At 32.2% G+C, this 19,164-nt stretch overlaps 4 protein-coding genes across 6 annotated transcripts in view; 1 reads left to right on the top strand and 3 right to left on the bottom strand.

Annotated features, from left to right (window-relative positions):
• On the top strand, positions 1,153-6,752 carry LOC109360509. Of its 3 annotated transcripts, none has more exons than XM_019605465.1 (6): positions 1,153-1,352; positions 2,300-3,214; positions 3,269-3,754; positions 4,869-4,982; positions 5,176-5,322; positions 6,317-6,641. In XM_019605465.1, the coding sequence occupies exons 2-6, from the start codon at positions 2,306-2,308 to the stop codon at positions 6,455-6,457; spliced, it is 1,797 nt and encodes a 598-aa protein (XP_019461010.1). In that variant the 5' UTR covers positions 1,153-1,352; positions 2,300-2,305; the 3' UTR covers positions 6,458-6,641. The 3 variants fall into 3 exon arrangements, with proteins under 3 accessions (XP_019461010.1, XP_019461007.1, XP_019461008.1); XM_019605463.1 differs by having other exon boundaries at positions 1,154-1,352; positions 2,300-3,173; positions 3,210-3,754; XM_019605462.1 differs by having other exon boundaries at positions 2,300-3,754; positions 6,317-6,752.
• The window catches only part of LOC109360512 (MADS-box protein CMB1-like), a 38,022-nt gene continuing 24,259 nt past the window's right edge, over positions 5,402-19,164 (bottom strand). The window contains exon 10 of the transcript XR_002109177.1: positions 5,402-5,412. The gene's annotated coding sequence lies outside the window, so the exon portion shown is untranslated. The remainder of the gene's footprint in view (positions 5,413-19,164) is intronic.
• Positions 7,158-8,945, bottom strand: LOC109360513. Its single transcript, XM_019605474.1, has 3 exons — positions 8,300-8,945; positions 8,128-8,219; positions 7,158-7,579 (listed from the first exon to the last, which is right to left on the bottom strand). Exons 1-3 carry the CDS (start codon positions 8,616-8,618, stop codon positions 7,292-7,294), a joined length of 699 nt encoding a protein of 232 aa, XP_019461019.1. The 5' UTR covers positions 8,619-8,945; the 3' UTR covers positions 7,158-7,291.
• On the bottom strand, positions 11,212-16,266 carry LOC109360511 (truncated transcription factor CAULIFLOWER A-like). The gene is made up of 8 exons (XM_019605469.1): positions 15,836-16,266; positions 13,406-13,484; positions 13,089-13,153; positions 12,858-12,957; positions 12,722-12,763; positions 12,533-12,574; positions 11,741-11,856; positions 11,212-11,509 (listed from the first exon to the last, which is right to left on the bottom strand). The coding sequence occupies exons 1-8, from the start codon at positions 16,018-16,020 to the stop codon at positions 11,413-11,415; spliced, it is 726 nt and encodes a 241-aa protein (XP_019461014.1). The 5' UTR covers positions 16,021-16,266; the 3' UTR covers positions 11,212-11,412.

A 19,164-nucleotide genomic window follows, 5' to 3' on the forward strand; every position in this document is an offset into this window, starting at 1 on the left:
TGTCATTGAGAGATTGACACATGTCATGGGAGACCTTTAGTTTTGATGAGAGGTTGACACATGTCATGAGGGCTTGAGAGATTGACACATGTCATGAGAGAGTTTTTTTTATTACATAGGTAATATATATATATATATATATATACATATCATTTGATATATCAAATTACATATGCATAATAATAACTAAAATAGTGAGAAAACTTTATCTAAATGAGGTATGTATTATATTTGATTGGGTTTAGGTCGGGTTTGAGTTCAAAGATTATCCCAATTAATTTTTGGAGTCTGTTAACTTCAAATTTAAGGTCGAGTCCGGATTCAAAAAAATGAGTCTACCAACATTTAGGATCAAGTAAGGGACAAATAAGGCTAGAAACGAGCCAAACCGAGTTGAACCAGAGTTTAGTTTAGTTCAGCTCGATAAGGATTGGTTCGGCTCGAAACTCGACTCGAGTTCGATACAAGTTATTTTTTTAGCTCAAGTTCGGTTAAAGTTCGCGAACTGCTCAACTTAGTTCGATTGGTTCATTTGGACAACTTAAATAGTTAATTAATTTTTTTAAAAATACTACAAGAAGTTTGATACATATAAATATTAATGGGATCCATTTACTCCAAACTTACTCTTCATCCTAACTATCAATTACAGGATATCTAATTGTTTATATCTACTTACTAATTCAAACCATTGAATTTCCCTATAATTGATGGCTAGAATGAAGAGTAAGTTTTTGGAGTAAGTCGATCCCCTCCCTATAATATAACCATCTTTATATATATATCGAGCTAGCTCATGAATCTAACAAGTCGAATGGTATCCAATTCAAGTTTGGGTCGTTTATTTAACGAGCTCAATTTCCAGCTCAAGTTTCATTTGGTTCATGAACCAAGTTTATCGAGCTAAATAACGAATCGAGTTTCGAACGAATACCGAATTGATTCGACTCATTGCTAACCTTATGGACAAATCTTATCCAACTCATGCTACCTCTAATGGTTAATAATTCAACTAATGTAAACAAATATGGTATAAAACCATACTGAATTCTGAAAAGACTATAAAGTCAATAAATTGATTTATGAGAATGACTTTTTAGAGGATACTCACAACACATAAATTAGTTTCTTTGCCGAAAGTAGAGATACGAGAAATTTTTTGTTTTTGTTTTTCACACACAAGGGATGACCCCACCTTTCTTCCTCTTCCACAATCCCATTCTCCAAAATCGCAAATACTAGATTCTCTCTTTTCTTCTTTCTTTCCTATACACGCGCCAACCCTAATTCCAATTTCACTTTCTCTCTATCTCTGTTACATCGATTCTCAACGTCCGATTCTTTTATGAGAGGTAGGGTTCCTTTTTTGCCCCCTTTTCTTTACTTTTTTCATAACCGTAGATTTTCTTATCGATTCGATGCATGTTTCACTTTTTAATTCTTTCTATTCTGATTATTGTTGTTTTAGCTATTTAGGGTATGGTTTGTGTGGGTTTGGGTAGGGTTTTATGTAGTTCTTTAGGTTCAATAATTCAGTTATGTGCAAACCCAGATGAAACTAGATGATCTCTATAGCTTTTAATTTCTATCTTTAGAATTTTAATGTAGCATAATATTTGATGATTCTGCGTTGCTTAAAAGTTAAAACATAAGCACCAAGCACATGAGTGTTTTGTTTTGCATGCACTGGCTTTACTCGCGGCCCCTCAACCGCAATCACAGTTGGATTGGCTACATTTAACAGCAGCTATTAACTTTTTCGGCTTCATTCCACACAATTATTGATTTTTTCAGTTGCATTATCTTGTCATTATTTACTCTTTCGTCCGCATTTTCATGTAATGATTAACTTTTTCGTCCGCATTTCTTGCAATCATTAACTCTTTTGGCTACATTTGCCTGCAACCATTAACTTTTTCTGTAAACGTAACTGTATTTTAGAACCATGCATGGAGGTGCTAAGAACCATGCTGAGTTTTCTTTGGTTGTGGGAAACTAAAGAGCAATGGTTAGTGGCCGAAGTATGCTGGCTGCCTTGTTTGATGGACTCACATGGAAATTATCAATTACCCCCTCCCCCATAGCTGTAGATTCAATGAGTTTCACTTTTATTAATGTGTTCTGGATAATTACAGCAATTAATGAAATAATAAATGATAAACATGCTCTAGCAAGTAACTTTTATATTGCCTGGTGTAATGCCTTTAATGTCTTCCAAGTTGGTTTTTGATTGGACAAATATCTTTTATTTTTATTTGTTGGTGAAGATCTTTCATTGAACTATTGTTTCTACGTGCAGCTACAGATGATAGGTAAAGGAGCCGCGAGTGAAAACTTTCAACCCCAGTCATGTTCTGGGAAAAAATCACCCAGAACTAATCAGGTGAAAGGGAAATTAGGAAATGTTATCACCATTGACTTAGACAATGATGACGATGATGTGGTAATCCTAGAGTTCAGTGATTTCTTGCAACAAAGTTTACATGGCTCCGGTGCACCAAGTAAAGAAAGAGTGTGTACACCTCAGAGTGTTATCAGCATTGATGATGATGACGATGAAAGTGATGATGCAATCAATCCTGGAAACATTGCTGAAGGTGTTGGGGAATCAGACAGCGACGCCTCCTCAAACAAAAGATTTTATCCTGATCCAAGCTGTAAGGAAAAAATTGTACATGTAGATGTTGACGATAGTCATGTCGATGAAAAAGAATCTAAAAAACAAAAAAATAGGCAAACATGCTCTGCCAAGACTGCTAGAAGAAACCGTTATGGTTTAGATGGGTCTGAAAGTGAATCATCTAAGAGCGATTGTTCTGATTGTGAAGTTATGGAGGTTTGTGAGCTGTGGGAAATGGCTTCGGTTAAGAGAAAGTGGCGTTGGTTTAATGATCAATTTGGTCAGGATCAACATGCTAGTTCTTCTGGTATCCCGAGTAATATTTACACAGATTCTGGAGCAGAGCCTAGATCCAAACAGCATTCGGGAATCCCTGTATATTCTGGTCCCAGCAATGGTAAATATGTGGAGAGTCAACCTCCCTTCTCTACTAAGAGTGATAGTCAAGTGAATGGGATTAATTCTAATCCTGGGACAGAAAATCCTGTCAAAGATTCTGCTAAAAAAGTTGACCAAGAGATTTCTAAAACTTGTAGGTCTGAATGCATGGAGGAAATGAATTCTTTGCATCGAAGTGCTGATACAGGGCATGAAGAGAGGACAAAGAGCAAGGATCTTCCTCCCTGCAGCAAGTATAAATACTTAGATTTCTGTGATTTCTGTAAGGTTGTTACTGGTGGTTCAATGTCTGAGAAAGAGTTGGGTGGTAAGGAGTCTAAAACAACAAGTTTGGACCAAGAAGAAGCATATGAAGGACAAGTTGACAACAGTGGCTCTGGGTTGAGGGATAAAGATGGCGGAGCATCAGTGTCTGAGAAAGAATTGGGTGGTAAGAAGTCTAAAGCTACGAGCTTGTGTCATGAATCATATGAAAGACAAGTTGACAACAACAGATCTGGGTTGAGTAAAGATGGAAATTTACTTGAAGTTAATACTGTGTATTCCAACCGCGCCTCTTTTGATGATAGGCGTGTTAATGGTGATGGGCTTGTGTTACATGATGAGAATGTTGGTTTTAATGCTTCCAACCAGACGGATATAATTAATGAAAGAGAAAAGCTTAAGGAGACTGATGAATATAAACGAGCAATTGAAGAGGAGTGGGCTGCCAGGCAGCAACAATTGAAAATTCAGGTGATACACTTATACCATATTATTTCTGTATTTTATGCCCTACATGTCTTGTCACTTTAATTATGCGTCCAAGTTGTCTAACAATTTGAAGAGGGATAATTGATATGTAAATTTGAATTCCCTCACATATGCCAAATTTATTGTCTAGATCTATCTTTACTTTTTATTTTTTAAGCCTTTTTATTGTCTTGATAATTTCTGGCAACATACTTTAGAGGTTTCAAATAAAGATAAGCAAACTGCTATTTGTTTTAATCCCCCCTTTTGAGGAGTTGAGGTATACTTTTATTGCATTCTTGATGTGCATTTAAATATGTTTAATGGTGACATTTAACTGAGTGGACTGGGCTCCATCTTTCATATCTGGCTCATAATTTATGGGGATACATTGTTAGAGTTGTCATGTAATCATGTTGCACTCTGTAATTTTTGTTCCCTCATCTTTCATGGTACTTGTTTGATACTTTTTGCTATGCCCTATATGCATCAGGGCTTGTAATTTATGTATTTTTCTGATGCTTCTCTGAAAATTTGATGCTTTAAAATGTGCACGATTGGAGCAACTCTGCATTTATGGATAATATGGTGCATTTTAATGTTTATGATTTGTGTGAACATGACATTCGATCTTACTTTCTGAACAGAAGGCTTCCCAATATTTATGATATACTGCAGCAAAATTTCTATTGCAAAACAATTGTCTTTGATGTATATTGCATTTTCTAACATCCCTGCCACATGCTATGCTTATCTACCAGCATCTTTTAATGGGCTTATCTTGTGATGCCAGGTTATTTTTGTACTAAAACCAGTAGACAGTTTTTGTTAAACCACCACCGTCATCCTTGTTTATGCTTTCTTTTTCTGTCATTATGACTAATGTACATTATGACTAATGTACATTATGACTAATGTACATTATGGTTTCTTGTATATTATCATTATCAGCACTACAAATTTTATTTGTCTCTACCTGCCCCTATGGAGTTCCAATTTCTTACTACATTGACACATGCTTTTACATATTATAGTTTTTTATTGTTGGCAATTTACTGTTCTTATGTAGTTAAATTAATTCCTTAAACTGAGATTAGACATATTTGTCCCTTTACAGGCAGAAGAGGCACAGAGATTGCGTAAAAGAAAAAAGGCTGAAGCTCAGCGTTTATTGGAGATGCAAAGAAGGCAAAAAGAACGCATTGATGAAGTGAGAGAGACACAAAAGAAGGTTGATATTATGTCTTTAATCTTTAACTTACACTACCCATCAATATTCATTTACCTTTCAGAATCTTTATTTGCTTTTGTCAAGTTTAGTGATTTGAATATCTGTTTTTGTGCTTAACACCGACATGATTTAGTCATGGATTGTTTGCAAAAAACTGATTCTCTGTCAATCTGGCAAATAATGCCCAATTCAGGATGAAGAGTTTATGAACTTAAAAGAGCAAGTGCGGGTTGAAATACAGAGAGGGCTTAGTATATTGGAGACTCAATGCAGGGACATGGCATCACTGCTTCGTGGCTTAGGAATACATGTAGGAGGAGGTATCCCTTTGGCTGATGAGGCAAGTTGTGTTTATCAGTTGTTTTTCAAATAGTACATCATTCTCTTCCTCACTTTATACTTTTGATTCTGCATGTTGTTTGTATGCTTACTTACAATCATTTTGATTCCTTAGTTGGTTTCATTTTATTCAACATGTCCTGGTAGTTGTCAACATCTGAGAATTTCTGAAGAAAGTTTAACATTAAGGAATTAAATTATGACACTTGTGCTTTGGTTCCTATTGAGTTAACAACTAATTACCCTTAATCTACTTTGACAACTATTGTACTAAATGGACCTTTTGACAAGTTTGAATATTGCAAGCAACCCTTCCATTCCTTGACCTTTCATATTTTGGATGAAGGACCAATCAGTTACAGGTTTATCTATGAAAGAAAGTTTTTATGGCTACTCTGAAAATATATTTGGAGGGACTAATACAGATTTTGAAAGGGGAAGGAGGGATTATGGAATTGCAAATGGAGGCATAGTTTTACATGGTTCACTATTTAGGTTCCGGTGCGCGGTTCCCAGTATTATGCCGTTCATATTTTTATATTATTATTACAAAGACTTCTTTCATATGGAACCAGGTTTGTGGTAACTAAACCCGGCTCTTGGTATGCCGAACCCGGTATGTGGTAGGTAGACTAAATGAGGGAAATTAGGGAACCATGTAAGTGATGTAACTATGATATGAGGCCTACTAGCCCAATTTCCCTAAAGAGAACATTCCACATGAAAAAAGGAAAGGAGTGGGGTGGGGTAAGGGACCAGCAACTTGGAATTCATTGTTATTATAATTCCAAATGTTTCTTTTTTTCATATTTACTTTTAAATACTTATATTTCCTGTCCCCAAAATCTGCATCTTTACATCACATCTCTCCCCCTTCTCCAGGGTGAGTTATTTTTTATTCTTCTCTATAATGAATTTGTCAGCTAGTTGCGTTTTTTACCAGAGCCTTTGGTTGTGCTTAATGCTAATGTTTTCTCTCTTTATTGTCATTCCAGGTGCGTGCAGCCTATAAACGGGCTTTGCTCAAGTTTCATCCGGATCGAGCATCAAAAGCTGACATTCGTGGGCAGGTTGAGGCTGAGGAGAAGTTCAAGCTCATCTCTCGCATGAAGGACAAGCTTTCTTTGATTTCATGACATTGAATGCTAACAGATGAATTGGTTTGGTTGATGGTGTTTTAATTGAAGTGCCGTTTGTTATTTTATTTTTACATTTAATTGTATCTATATGTCTCGCTTCTATTTCACCAAAATTTTATAGCAGGACAAATAGGGTAGTCTACAAGAGCGTGTAAATATGTCTTCTAAAATCTATTTTTTTATGACCATTGTTCAGTTATAAAAATTCATCAATGACAAACTTTAACTAGAACTTGATTGTCCAGTAGTAACTTGAATTTGTCAGCCGTTTTCCACTACAGACTTCTATTCATGTCACTGTTCACTATTACAGTCCTAGTGCATCAGCATCCCAACAGCCTGTCTGTAAATTATGGGTATTTCTACGGAAAAGAATAATCACTAAAGAGATAAGTTTTTGCTTTTCCTTTTACACTTGAGGGTAAAGGTGTCACTACATTGTATTTAGAGGATAAAACTGTTACTTAATGTTATTTTTTACCTTTGTGTTTTAAGCATCTTCCTCTTCAATGTTAGAGAGGATCTTAACCCTTGTCTTCCCTGTTATGCCATTTTTCATCCCAATTAGCTCATCTACCACCTTCTCTCATTCAGTTCTTGTAGCATGTAAGAGTAACCTAAAGGGATCCAAGGCACCACTATGTCTCCCTTGACCATTATGGCCAAAGTAACCAATAATGACACTATACTCTTTGTCCATTCATAATTCCAACCCCCTTTTCATTCTCATGACACTTTGCCTTTTATTATGTACAAAAAAAAACATTGTGGATTACAAACACAATAACATGATTTATAATGACTTTTTTTTATAGATATGATTATTGTAGATTAAGCCAAGAGCCAGAAATCTTTGTGACGCTTAGTAGTAATCATGTAGCCTCCAATCTTGCTTTTCCTTCTCACTGCAATTGCCATGCATTGTGCATTTTGGATGCAATATTCTACCACACCTTCAGTGACTCTCTGCCCTGCCCACATCATTAGAAGACGCCATGTTGTTGACCTTTTCTTCTGCCCCAATATCAGAAGTGTCACCCCTTGTTTTTTGGCTTCCTGCACTATTTTTGGACCCTTTTCCTTTCCTTCTGCTTCCACTACTGCAATCTCAGTTTGTACCTATATTAACCATATAATCTCAAACTTTAATTATCATATTTCATTATTTATCAATTAAAACATTGTCATTAATATGATACTTAATCCAGATTGGATGCATTCACCATTTGGCTCAGTTGAGCATTTGGTGAGTCAGATCAATCTAGAACATGATTGTCCATTCATAAATTCAATTTATTGAATCCAATTTGATTTGTTTCAAGGTTGATCAATTATCCACAAAATTGTCAATGTCATTGCTCAACCAGAGCTGGTCAATTGAAGTTAACATTGGTCAATTGTATTGTAGATTGATCTGACTACAACAAATGCACCAAATACGAAACCTGATATACATTCTAGTTTCCCAACATCATCATGCAATCTTGTTTGATAATCTGAAATGAAATTTAACAAATTTACATGGATTCTCCTACTTTTATTATGTTATGACATTTTGAGCCACATTGGAAACAGGGCATGAATAGAACTTTAACAATGTTGAATACTATAGGTAATGATATGTAAATATACATTACATAGAGCTTAAGGTAAGAAAGTTAGTTCACCTCAGGCCTCTTCACATGGCACATATTCTTGAAGGAGGAAGCAAGTTCATTAGCCTTTGGATCTATCTCTTTGTTGGAAACTTCTTCATTGGCTGCCATATTCGATCAATTTCAGTCATAACCAAATACATTAAAGTGGATGGAAAAACAATGTTATGAAAAGCTTTTGCACCTTGTTTAGAAGACTTAATCACATGAAGTAAAATGATCACATCCTGGTTCTGAACTGTATGAGTAAGTGCCCATTGTACAGCACTCTTGGCTTCAAGGCTAGAATCAACCACAATCATGATCTTCCTTCCAACTACAAACCCATTTTTCACCTCTTCACCAGATTTATCTTCACAAGCACTGCAAGGATTCTCAATTTTCTGGTCAGTTTTGCTGGCACTTGTGTCAAGCTTGGCTTGTATCGGCGGCGAACGCATCCGGACATGAGGCCTAATTCTGTTCAGGCAAAAGCCTGGTAACCTTGTACCCCTCTTTCCCATGTCTTGCAACACAGTTTGAGAATGCACTAATTATTTTATGGTACATAACACAGAAAAAAAAGCAGCAATAATAATAGCTGATAAAATTTTAGCCTGGGACATGGTTCATTTCTGCTTTGTATTCTCTTTTACTTTTTCTAATGATTTCTTTGGTTAATGGTTCAGTTTCTTTTTATTTGGGACCCTTGTTTTTTAACACATGAACGTGCTTGTCATGAAGGTGTAGGCCCGTTCTCCCTTTTAACATGGTTAGATAATCAAACTTCATTATTAGAGCACTTTGCCTCTCCTTCTAAGACATGATTAGAGGCTTGTTATGTGACTGATAGCAATTTGTTAAGTCCCATTTCATATCATTACAGGGTGTTTGTTTCTTTTTGCTTTTGTCCCTTTTATTTGTTTTCTTTGTTATGGACAAAGGCAAATAGGGATCCTCTCCCAGAGAAACAAGTCCTTTAAATTGTTTTTATTTTTAATAACAAAAATATTATTTCATCATACATAAAAGGATAATTATGTTATTATATGTTAATTTTTTTTTTGTATTGGAAGGACTTGCCTCTTCGTACTCCATTTTTGATAGGCCAAAACAAAAAATGATCTGAACCAATAAAATACAGTAATACATAAAGTTGTTTGAAGAAAATAAATGGGTTGGGCGCAAAGGACCATGACACTAGGTACAAGTCTCATTGTATATTTGTATACTTCATTGTTAATGATGCAGGTTTAGCTTATTATCCCCTTATCTTCCAGATCAGGTTGTAACAAAATAATGTCGACTGAGGCAAAGTGATCGATCATCTTCAAGTACATCATTTGGGGTAATTATAGTTAACAGTTCTTGCGGAAATTCTTCAGCTGAAAATCATTGTAAAATTTTGTGATGAACTATGATTGCATCCTAGTTCGAAGTTCTTTTTGCATTGCATAGTATCAAATGACTTTCTTTCCACGCTACAAGCTCATCATTTTAATCCTACTACTTGAATTTAAACATATCTATAATCGACATGATAAAAAAAGGTTGGGCTTTATAATGTGAATTTCCAAAGTTAAAATAATGTGAAATGCTTTTCATTAGACCAGAGAACTTAATGGTTCTGTGGCATCTTAGAAACAAAATCCTCACTAATGGCTTTCTCCAACATTTGTACTCTCAGATTTAATGAATCACTTATACGGGTAACACATTATGAGAGTGATATTTCATTTTTCATATACTGACCAAAATGACAAAACCTTCATGTTAAGAAAAAAATGCCACTTAATTTTCTTCAAATGAAGTAATTAAAGTATTAAGCATATTTTTTTCCTCTCACTTAAATGCCACTTAATTTATTAACCAACAAAATGCCACTTAAATCAAAGATTAATGTTGAGCTGCTCCTTTAAACATCTACATAAAAGGAAAAAGGCAGAACTTGATATTACATTCTAACTTCATGTTTGACTCTCCACAAAAAAAAAAAAAAAAGAATCCAATTGAAGGGAAGGATTCTCCCATTGTAGAGGACCCATCTTGATTAGAATGGTAAATTCATTAAGTAAGTGAGCAACACCTATCAAGATTTCAGCTAGTTTCTAATCATCATGGTAGTTACCATGTCACATCCACTAAACCTAATGGAAGTCATAATCAGAAAGCATTTAATGTTGGAACTTTATTTTTGTTATTTTATTTTGTCATGTTTGCTTTTATGCTAAATGAAAACAAATAGTCAATTTGAAAAGTAATTATTTGCCAGGTTCTGTAATTTTGGAAAAGAGTTACTTTATGTAATTTTGTTCCACCTCAATTCCGGGAGAGGAGATTTTAGACTTTTGTGGGATCTTCAGAGAAATATTTCATTTATATTATATTATAGTATTTGAATGGAATAGAGATGGAGTGAAAAACCAACGTTAATTTGAGAGGTCTATAAGCAAAGAGTATAATACTATAGAAATTAATTATTTCCCTTTTGATCCTACAAAAGTACTAAATTCTTATATTTTATATTTGCATAGAGTACATTTATAAGTCAAGAAACATTCCTGTATATTAGTATATATTATCTTTTGAGAAAGAAAAAAAAATATGTATTAACAATATACAAATTTTATATGTTATTACTGTATCTAAAAAATAATTCAAATCAATAATAAATAATACAGTAACTTAATAAAATCATTATTCTGATAATGCATTATTGATATCTTTTCTTCTCTCCCATTAATTATTAACAAAATTGTCTTCCTTTACTTTTCGCTTTCCCAAGTAATTCTACTCATTAGTCATTACCATTACCATAGCCAACACTGGTCGACCATAACATGATACGAATGGGCAGTCTCTTCTATACCCAAACATCATCTTTTCTATAATTTTTCTATTTTTATGTCCTAAATTAATCAAAATTTATAAAATAATATTAAAATATTAACTTCTATTTTTATAATTTTTTTTAAATGAATGAAACTTTCTCATTGATTTGGGACATCAAGTGAGACATGTAATCATCATCCCTCTTGTCTACTCCATATACTTAATTTCACTACTATACCTGTATTTTTCTAATGAACTTATATCTTCAATTATTAAGAAGTTTGCAGGATCCATAAAAATACAAACCTAATATCAAATTCAAGATGCTTACACCAAACACACTTCAAATTAATGTTTTCAAAGTAGGGAAAAACATATAATATATAGAACCATATGTAAAGTACTAAAAACATAGCGACATATACTAGTTCATATGCCAGTAGTTAATTATATAATATCATCATGCACCTCAAAGAAAATAAGTTTTCAAAAGCATCCAAGGTAGCAGGAATAAAATGGTTCCAGGCTCAGGTCAAGGTCGTTCCTTCCTACTTCCGGTGCTGCTTCCTCACGGTGATTACCACTGCACAAATAAAATAACATGGAAGAGGACTTAATTATTAGGAGGAAAAATGAATTTTCTAGCTACAATGTGGAACTAATTATGAAAGTTTTAAGAAATTACAGTATGATATAATAGTTAGAACTTAGAAACTTAGAAAGTTTTTTGATGGGCCAAACAATTTTATTAAATCAAGTTAAAGGGGTACTTCTAACCATTTACAGGGAAGAAAGTTAGAAAGGTTACACTTACCCAATGTTCAAAGTGGGATGAGGTTGCTGTATCAAGAAAGATGGATCAACTCTATAGTTTGGTTGATCCCATGGTCCAGCTTGTTGAGCAGTGTTAGCCTTCTCTTTGTCCTTGATCTAATTTCCAATCACAAAATCATGTTAAGAGATATGCATATACTAATAAATTAAAGTATTAACCTTTCATGAAATATGAGTAAATTAAATGTCATAGAGCTCCCATTGCATTATAATTTCAGAAACAGACACCTACATTGGGTTAAATATTACTATTGAATAATGAGAATGTCAGATATTATATTTTATGTTTAAAATTTGAAGGAGATCATAAAATATGGTTTTGTGTTAATATAGGAAAAGAAATTAAAACTTGGAACTTAAAGAACACAGTAGCGTTAATTTATTATATGTAATATTGTACAAGGTATGTATATAATTTACTCAAATAAATATCATTCATGAGCTATGCTAAAAAAACATGAATGAAGGAGACAATGAAAAAGGTTTTGTTAATTCTTAAATATTTTTTTAATCAAGAACATGAATAAAAGTTCTTTATTTCAACAAATATGTTGTAGTATCAGAGAAAGGGATGCATAATTAATTTCACCTCTTAAACTAATTAAGTTTTTATTCTTATACATTAGGTCAGTTATGTTACAAATTAAATTATAAAAAGCAAGAGAACATTTTTTCCCCAAAAAAAGGATTAAGGAGCAGCATTAATAGTCGTAATTAAATGAAGTTCAGTTGGATGCAACAAAATAAAAATATAGAAGTATATCTTCATCACCTTCTTTGCAAGCATGTTATTCTGCTCCTGAATCACTTTCTCCTGTATAGGAATCATGAGAGCACAAATCTCCACATCAATTTCAATATCAAGATAGACACTGTCATTTTATGTTCTAAGTGACTCCTAAGTGCGACTGATATAACCTTTCAGGACAAAAAGTACATAAACTTGGAGTTAAACACACACCTTTTTCTGAAGCTCAGAAATGGACTCGTACATGAGTTGGTTCTGTTAAATCATAACCATGAATATAATATATTTCAATGAACAATGCTAAAATATGATATAAATATATAATTAGTTATTATGATAATGTATTTACTCTGCGTGTACGAATTGTTTTGAGAGCAGTATCTAACTGCTGCTCTAGACTCTGAAGCTCTTTGAGGCTCATTGATCCTAAATCTTCTCCCATATAATGCCTGAAGAAAAGGATATATCATATTAATAATAATCATAAACGATAATTATAGCTACAGTGTTATACTAAGTGACACTACTAGTTAGTGAGTAATCAAATCAAACAATAAAAGGAAATTAAAGTATAACCTACCTGTGGTTTGTCTGCAAAAGCTCAATCTTTGCCTTGAGTCTACTATATTCAATGGTCCAGTTTCCCTGTACATAAAGATTATACTTTTTAATTAGTTCAATTTTTGTGTGTGGGTTTGCACATGAACCGAATAACTGTACTGTCTAGGATTTTAATGTAAAATAATGATTTTTTGCTATATCTATGGGTATCCCCTCAACCGGTACATGATTGCTCCTTGCAATAAATGTAGCTTACATGAATGAATCGAATCTTTATCTTAGTCATTCCGAGGATCTAATGAAAAAATTAACCTATAAATCTAACTAATGACTAACCAGTGTCTCAGAATCATTTGCCACAAGCTGTCTCTCTGCATAGGCATACCTTTCATGGCGTTCCAGTATCTTCTCCATGCTGTTCAATGATACAGTATAACAATAGAAAGTAAAAATGAGTAGTAAGAGTTGTCAAGAGTCACTTGTACTAAACCATCATTTATTAGGATTAATACAAAGCCCTTTCTGAACACAATGTTATCCGTTCGTACATGATAGTGACAAGTATAAAATGCACAAAATATAATGAGATTAGTATTAGATACATCATTACTTGATAAATACATTTTAAGCTATGTATATAACTACATATAAATAACATTTCATCTCAAAACAATAATAATAATCTTAATCAAACTAGGTGATACCGATTGCATGAACCAAGCGATATCATAATATTTTATTATGCATCGTGTATATTAACAAAATATTTATCTCCAAATTTTTTCTAATTATTTTACTTACAATTTTTGTAGCATGTCTTTTTGAAATTGAATTAACTTGCATTTAGTCTACTCTTCTTCCTGAAGCTTCCAATAGTTTTCTCCACTCAAATCTAAACTGTCATACATAATTCCACCTAATATATTTATTTTTAATTCTATCTTATTTAATTTGTCCACTCATTAAATACAACATTTCTATCTTTAAAAGATGAAATTTATTATATTATTGATATTTGATAGCTTAATATTCAACCCATGTAACTTTACAACATTGTCATCTCATGATAAAATAAAATCTATATAGAGTTAGAATGTTAAATTCATAGCTGCATACTATCGGCTATATATTGTGTGATACTTCTGAATTATGAAAAATGTTTTAGCTCACAATTTTTTATTGAAACTTCAAAACTTACGCAAGTTAACAATAACAACATTTAATATATGTTATATCATCATATTGATAATAATTTATAAAATATCTTTAATAAATTTATCAAATTATACAAATGTTAGACTTTTTTGTCCAATAAAATGTTAAAATTCATTGCTAGAAGGTAAATAAGATTAACAAATTTGTTAACCTCATAATAGCAGACTTGGTTTTTCAATACACATTTTTCCATGTTTATTGTTTAACCTTCACAAAAACCTTCTCAAGCTATAATTATTTATTAAATATATTTCTTTTGCTTGAAAAAAATCCTTAAATACCCAAAAAATTAAATTAATGAAAGAAAGAAGAAATTACTCCTACCAGCCTATAAAAATAAAGTCCATTTCTTTATTTACTGCTTAAACAACCAATTTAATAATTTATAACAAGAACAATCAAAGTGTGATGCATGAGTTTATTTTATTTTAATTAATAGAAAAACAGAAACATAAAAGCATTCAACATTCCTGCTTCCATTCTTTGATGTGTGAAAGGACTTAAGTTTGTAACTGAAATTGAGAAATATGCAATTACGTGTTGATCAACCAGGCAAAAGCAGCCGCACTATTACACAGCAAAAGAGGAAGAAAACTATCATATTATAGATTAAATTAACAAAACTGAAAAGGTACAAAATTTTTGAACAAAAGAGGGTCTAGAAAATATTGCTTCCAAATAGGTGCTGCACTGATAGGACTTGAGATAGATAATGAACATGACAACTAACCCTTATAGTTAAACCTCTCATCCAAGAATTTCAACAAAAAGGAATTAAAAAATAAAACAAAATAAGGCTTCTTTTGGAGCATGAGGACAATGTTTTCTAACCTAGGATAAGTAGAGAATCCCCTAAACAAATAAAGAGAAAAAATAAAATGGCATCTTTTGTTTTTGTTTAGAAGAATTTTCTATTTATGATCAGAGAAAAATACTCAAACATTAGACATGGACATGTTAATTTTGTGCACAAGACTCCTACTTAATAAGATATATTGAAGATAAATGTATAGAATCTTATTTTCAAAGTTGTTTACTAGAGACAGGGACTTATTATAATAAAAGTAAATCGTTTTTCTAATTACTGCCAACAAAAATTGAAAATAAATCCTTAGAGATGTGTAAACAGTCCATGTTCTTTGTTAAGTTTTAGCTAGTAAACTATCTTCTGAACAAAAATATTCCTCATTTTTGTTTTGTAAAATCGATCTGTAAGATTTATAAGCTTACAATCAACAATATATTATATGCGACATTGATCTGAACAAACATACTGCTGAGAGAAGAAACAAGAGAAAGGTTTTACCTCCTTATGTTTTAAACCTAAGACAGAAACCCTTCTCAAGAAAGAAGAAAAAGCAAAATATAAACTGTAAATTATAAACAAAAAGGAGCATAAGTTCAACAATTAATGACTCAAAGGACAAAATGAACCGATATATAATATATACAACAAGTCATCCACATAATACATATTGTATGATAGAGAGATCTAGGAATTTCATATGTTATATATGTTATAGTATAATATAGAGTAATATATGGGTTTACCATGAATCAGTGGCATATTCAAAGAGCTTTCCTTTGTGGGAGAAAACAATCAAAGCAACCTCAGCATCACAGAGCACAGAGATCTCATTTGCTTTCTTGAGTAACCCAGCTCTCCTTTTAGAGAAAGTAACTTGACGGTTGATATTGTTCTCTATACGCTTCAACTGTACCCTACCCCTTCCCATCTTATACTTTGGTATTCTTTACCTTTATATATAGCTGCTTAGGCAAATAGTTCTTCCCTTTTTTACCAAAGAAAACTCCTAAACATGGAAAAGGAAACAAACCCCAGAAATATGCTCTAAAGGGTTGGCTAATATAGTGAAACGGGCGTGTGAAAGTTAGTTCATGGTTCTTTCTTCTTCTGGACAAGTGTGGCGGTGTGTGATGAGAAAGCACAGTGAGAATGTAAGTTTGCTATTATCTATCTATTCCGCTGTTATATATATTAGGAAAATGGGTTCTTTTCATCTCGTTGGACACACCAAAAATATCTTACATTAAGTGAGTAAAATTTAATATTGAGATATATAATATTATTCTTTGTGATAACAAAAATTCATATTGGTTTGTTCTCATCTACTAATCTCAGATGTAGGATTTTAATAGTAAGCAGAGTTGTTTACATTATATGATTTATTATTTATGTTTTAACCATTATTAATTCTTAAATAAAAATAATATGGTTGATTGATGATGTATTGTCCAAGTAAAAAAATGCACATTAAAAATAAATAAACATACAACTCATTTTTTAATGGTAATAAAAAATTTGGTGCTTGAACCATTAAAGATCTTAGAAGTATGAATTAATCAACTATATAAAAATATGATAGATGTGTCAAACTGAAGTGTTACATTTAATTTTATAAGTATTGAATTATATATATAATAAAAAAGGTTTGCTATTTATAGACATCATTTATATATATACATGATAAATAAACACTAATAATCATATATTATAGGTTAACCATTCAATTATCAAATAAACCATAATTAAGAATGAGTTGATCCGATGATGATGACTTGATAAATCTCCAAGTATCTCACAAGCACAAAAGACAATGTTCAATCCCGAAGGCAAAATAATAATAATAATCATGCATCCCAATAAATAAAAATGTTAGTGCTTTACTCATTACTACAAGATACAGATGATTTTTTTTATCAACTTTTATTAAATAAAAAATATTTACGAAAACGAATGATATTCTTATTCAATAACTACTTATAAAGTCATAAGATTTGGTTTTACTTTTATCCGTATCTAAAGTACAGCTAATCTAAACCTTACATTAAAAATTATTTAATTATTATTAATAACTAATAAACAATATCCATTTTTATATATTACATGTATTATCAATAACTACAGGTAAATAATATTCATTTTTATTTATTTACATGCTGATTCTCTGTATGAAAGTGATGAAATTATTTTGGTGTGAAAACCTTTCCCAGATTGGGGCTAGGCGACAAGTGGTTTTTGGTTTCTGGTTTAGGAAAAGTGAAGCAGTTTTGGTAACATTATGTTGTCGACATGGGATTGGTTGGTCAGTGTACGACGTAGCTATGTGTCGCAGCTCTTAATAGTCACACACCATACTTTATGATATTTATTTAGTTAATGTTCAAGACTTCAAGTGTTTGCTGGTTCAAACAGTGTCACTGTTGTACGGATACACCACTACGTGCATCCCTCCATTGACGGCGCCATGATCCATCAGTATTATTGTGTGATCCATCCGTTTTTTTTTGTCAGAAAAAGAAGTTTAATTTTATTAAAAATGAGTGCCAGCTAGATTTCAATTTCTATACTCTTAAGAAATAACTAATGTTTAGCAATGGCTATTACCATCATATTTAAGTAGAACAAAATCATTGGAGTTGAGTTTGTACCAGGATAAAATGAAGGGTTATATTAAGTTGATGAGTTTTTATATAATTATTGTATACAATAGTGGATGAATTTCTCATATCGATATGCTTTTGGTGGAGAAAAAGTTTAAACAACTATACCTCTGGTTTATTATTATTTGGTCTTTATAGTTGATTAGAAACAAAGTTATATTCGAGAATTCAAACTTTTATTAAGGTAATAAACTCCATTTCTCTTTGTTCTTGGAACCTCCTCATCGCTAGATTTCCTGATTTCAATCACTCTTTTATGGAGTGGGTAAGACACTCTTCTAGTTGTCTTCTTGATTGTAAAGTTAATTAAATATGTGTATAGAAGTATTATTTGTTCTCCTAAATCCATTTATATTTTATTGAAGTATTTTGTTGATCAAAAAAATATTTATTATAATCCATTAGTCATCTAATTTTTGGACCACAGTTCTTTGAAACACAAAATGTCACATAGTGTAAAAATATAATTTTATCAAATTATTCATGACTAGTCATAAGTTATAAACTTGCAATCGTTGGTACTCTTGTGGGGGTTGGAACTCTAGTCCTTGAATAAGGTTAGAAGTAAATCTTTTAAGAAAAGTAACATTTCCTTTATACAAACGATTGTAACTCTTGTTATTTTGAGGTGGTGCTTCTAAAAGATAGTTTTATCCCGGCTCTTATCGACCTTTATGCCATTTTTGTCCACAAGGAATCCCAAAAAAATATAATTAGGCCGACATAGCACATGCACACTTGATAAGATTCATTTAAAGGTTATATTTTTTGATGCTGTCAAATGTTCTTCTCAAATCCATCAAGTGATTCTCTTTGCTCTTTGACTTAATTAATCACCACATTATCAATATAAATCTCTTTGAATTTGTCAATAAAAAGCTTTTATTGACAGTGTGCCCAGCTTGATCAACTAGACTTGTTCATGTGTCTTCTACTCTGTTAATTAGATTGAAAACTGATTGCATTTGCTTTGTGCCTTTGTAATTGCAGCTTTGTTTCACAGATTTCGCATAAGTGGGTTGTTTTTTAATACAACATTTCTTTCAATTTCTTGGTCTCATTAAAGGTTCTAACCTTTAAGTATTTTGATTTCTGAATCAATTTTTTTGTACTATCAAAGATATCCTTAATTTGTTGGGTAATGAACTAACCTCTTTCGGGAAGTGTGATTGTTTATTCCAACAAGTGTCGCTCTCGGGATCGAATCAATGACATTTTGATCATCCTAAAAATCTAGCAGGATCTTACACCACTATAGTAACGCCTTATTGATAATTTGCTTCTCATTACTCGGTTATGACATATCTCAGACTCTACCGTGGAAAAAAAATAGGACCAATAATTTACCAATATTTTTTAGAAAAATAAATTAATAAATAAGATAGTATATTTTCACCCAATCTCCAAAGAAAAAA

The sequence above is a fragment of the Lupinus angustifolius genome, chromosome LG11 (assembly GCF_001865875.1).
Source record: "Lupinus angustifolius cultivar Tanjil chromosome LG11, LupAngTanjil_v1.0, whole genome shotgun sequence".
NCBI classification, from domain to species: domain Eukaryota; kingdom Viridiplantae; phylum Streptophyta; class Magnoliopsida; order Fabales; family Fabaceae; genus Lupinus; species Lupinus angustifolius.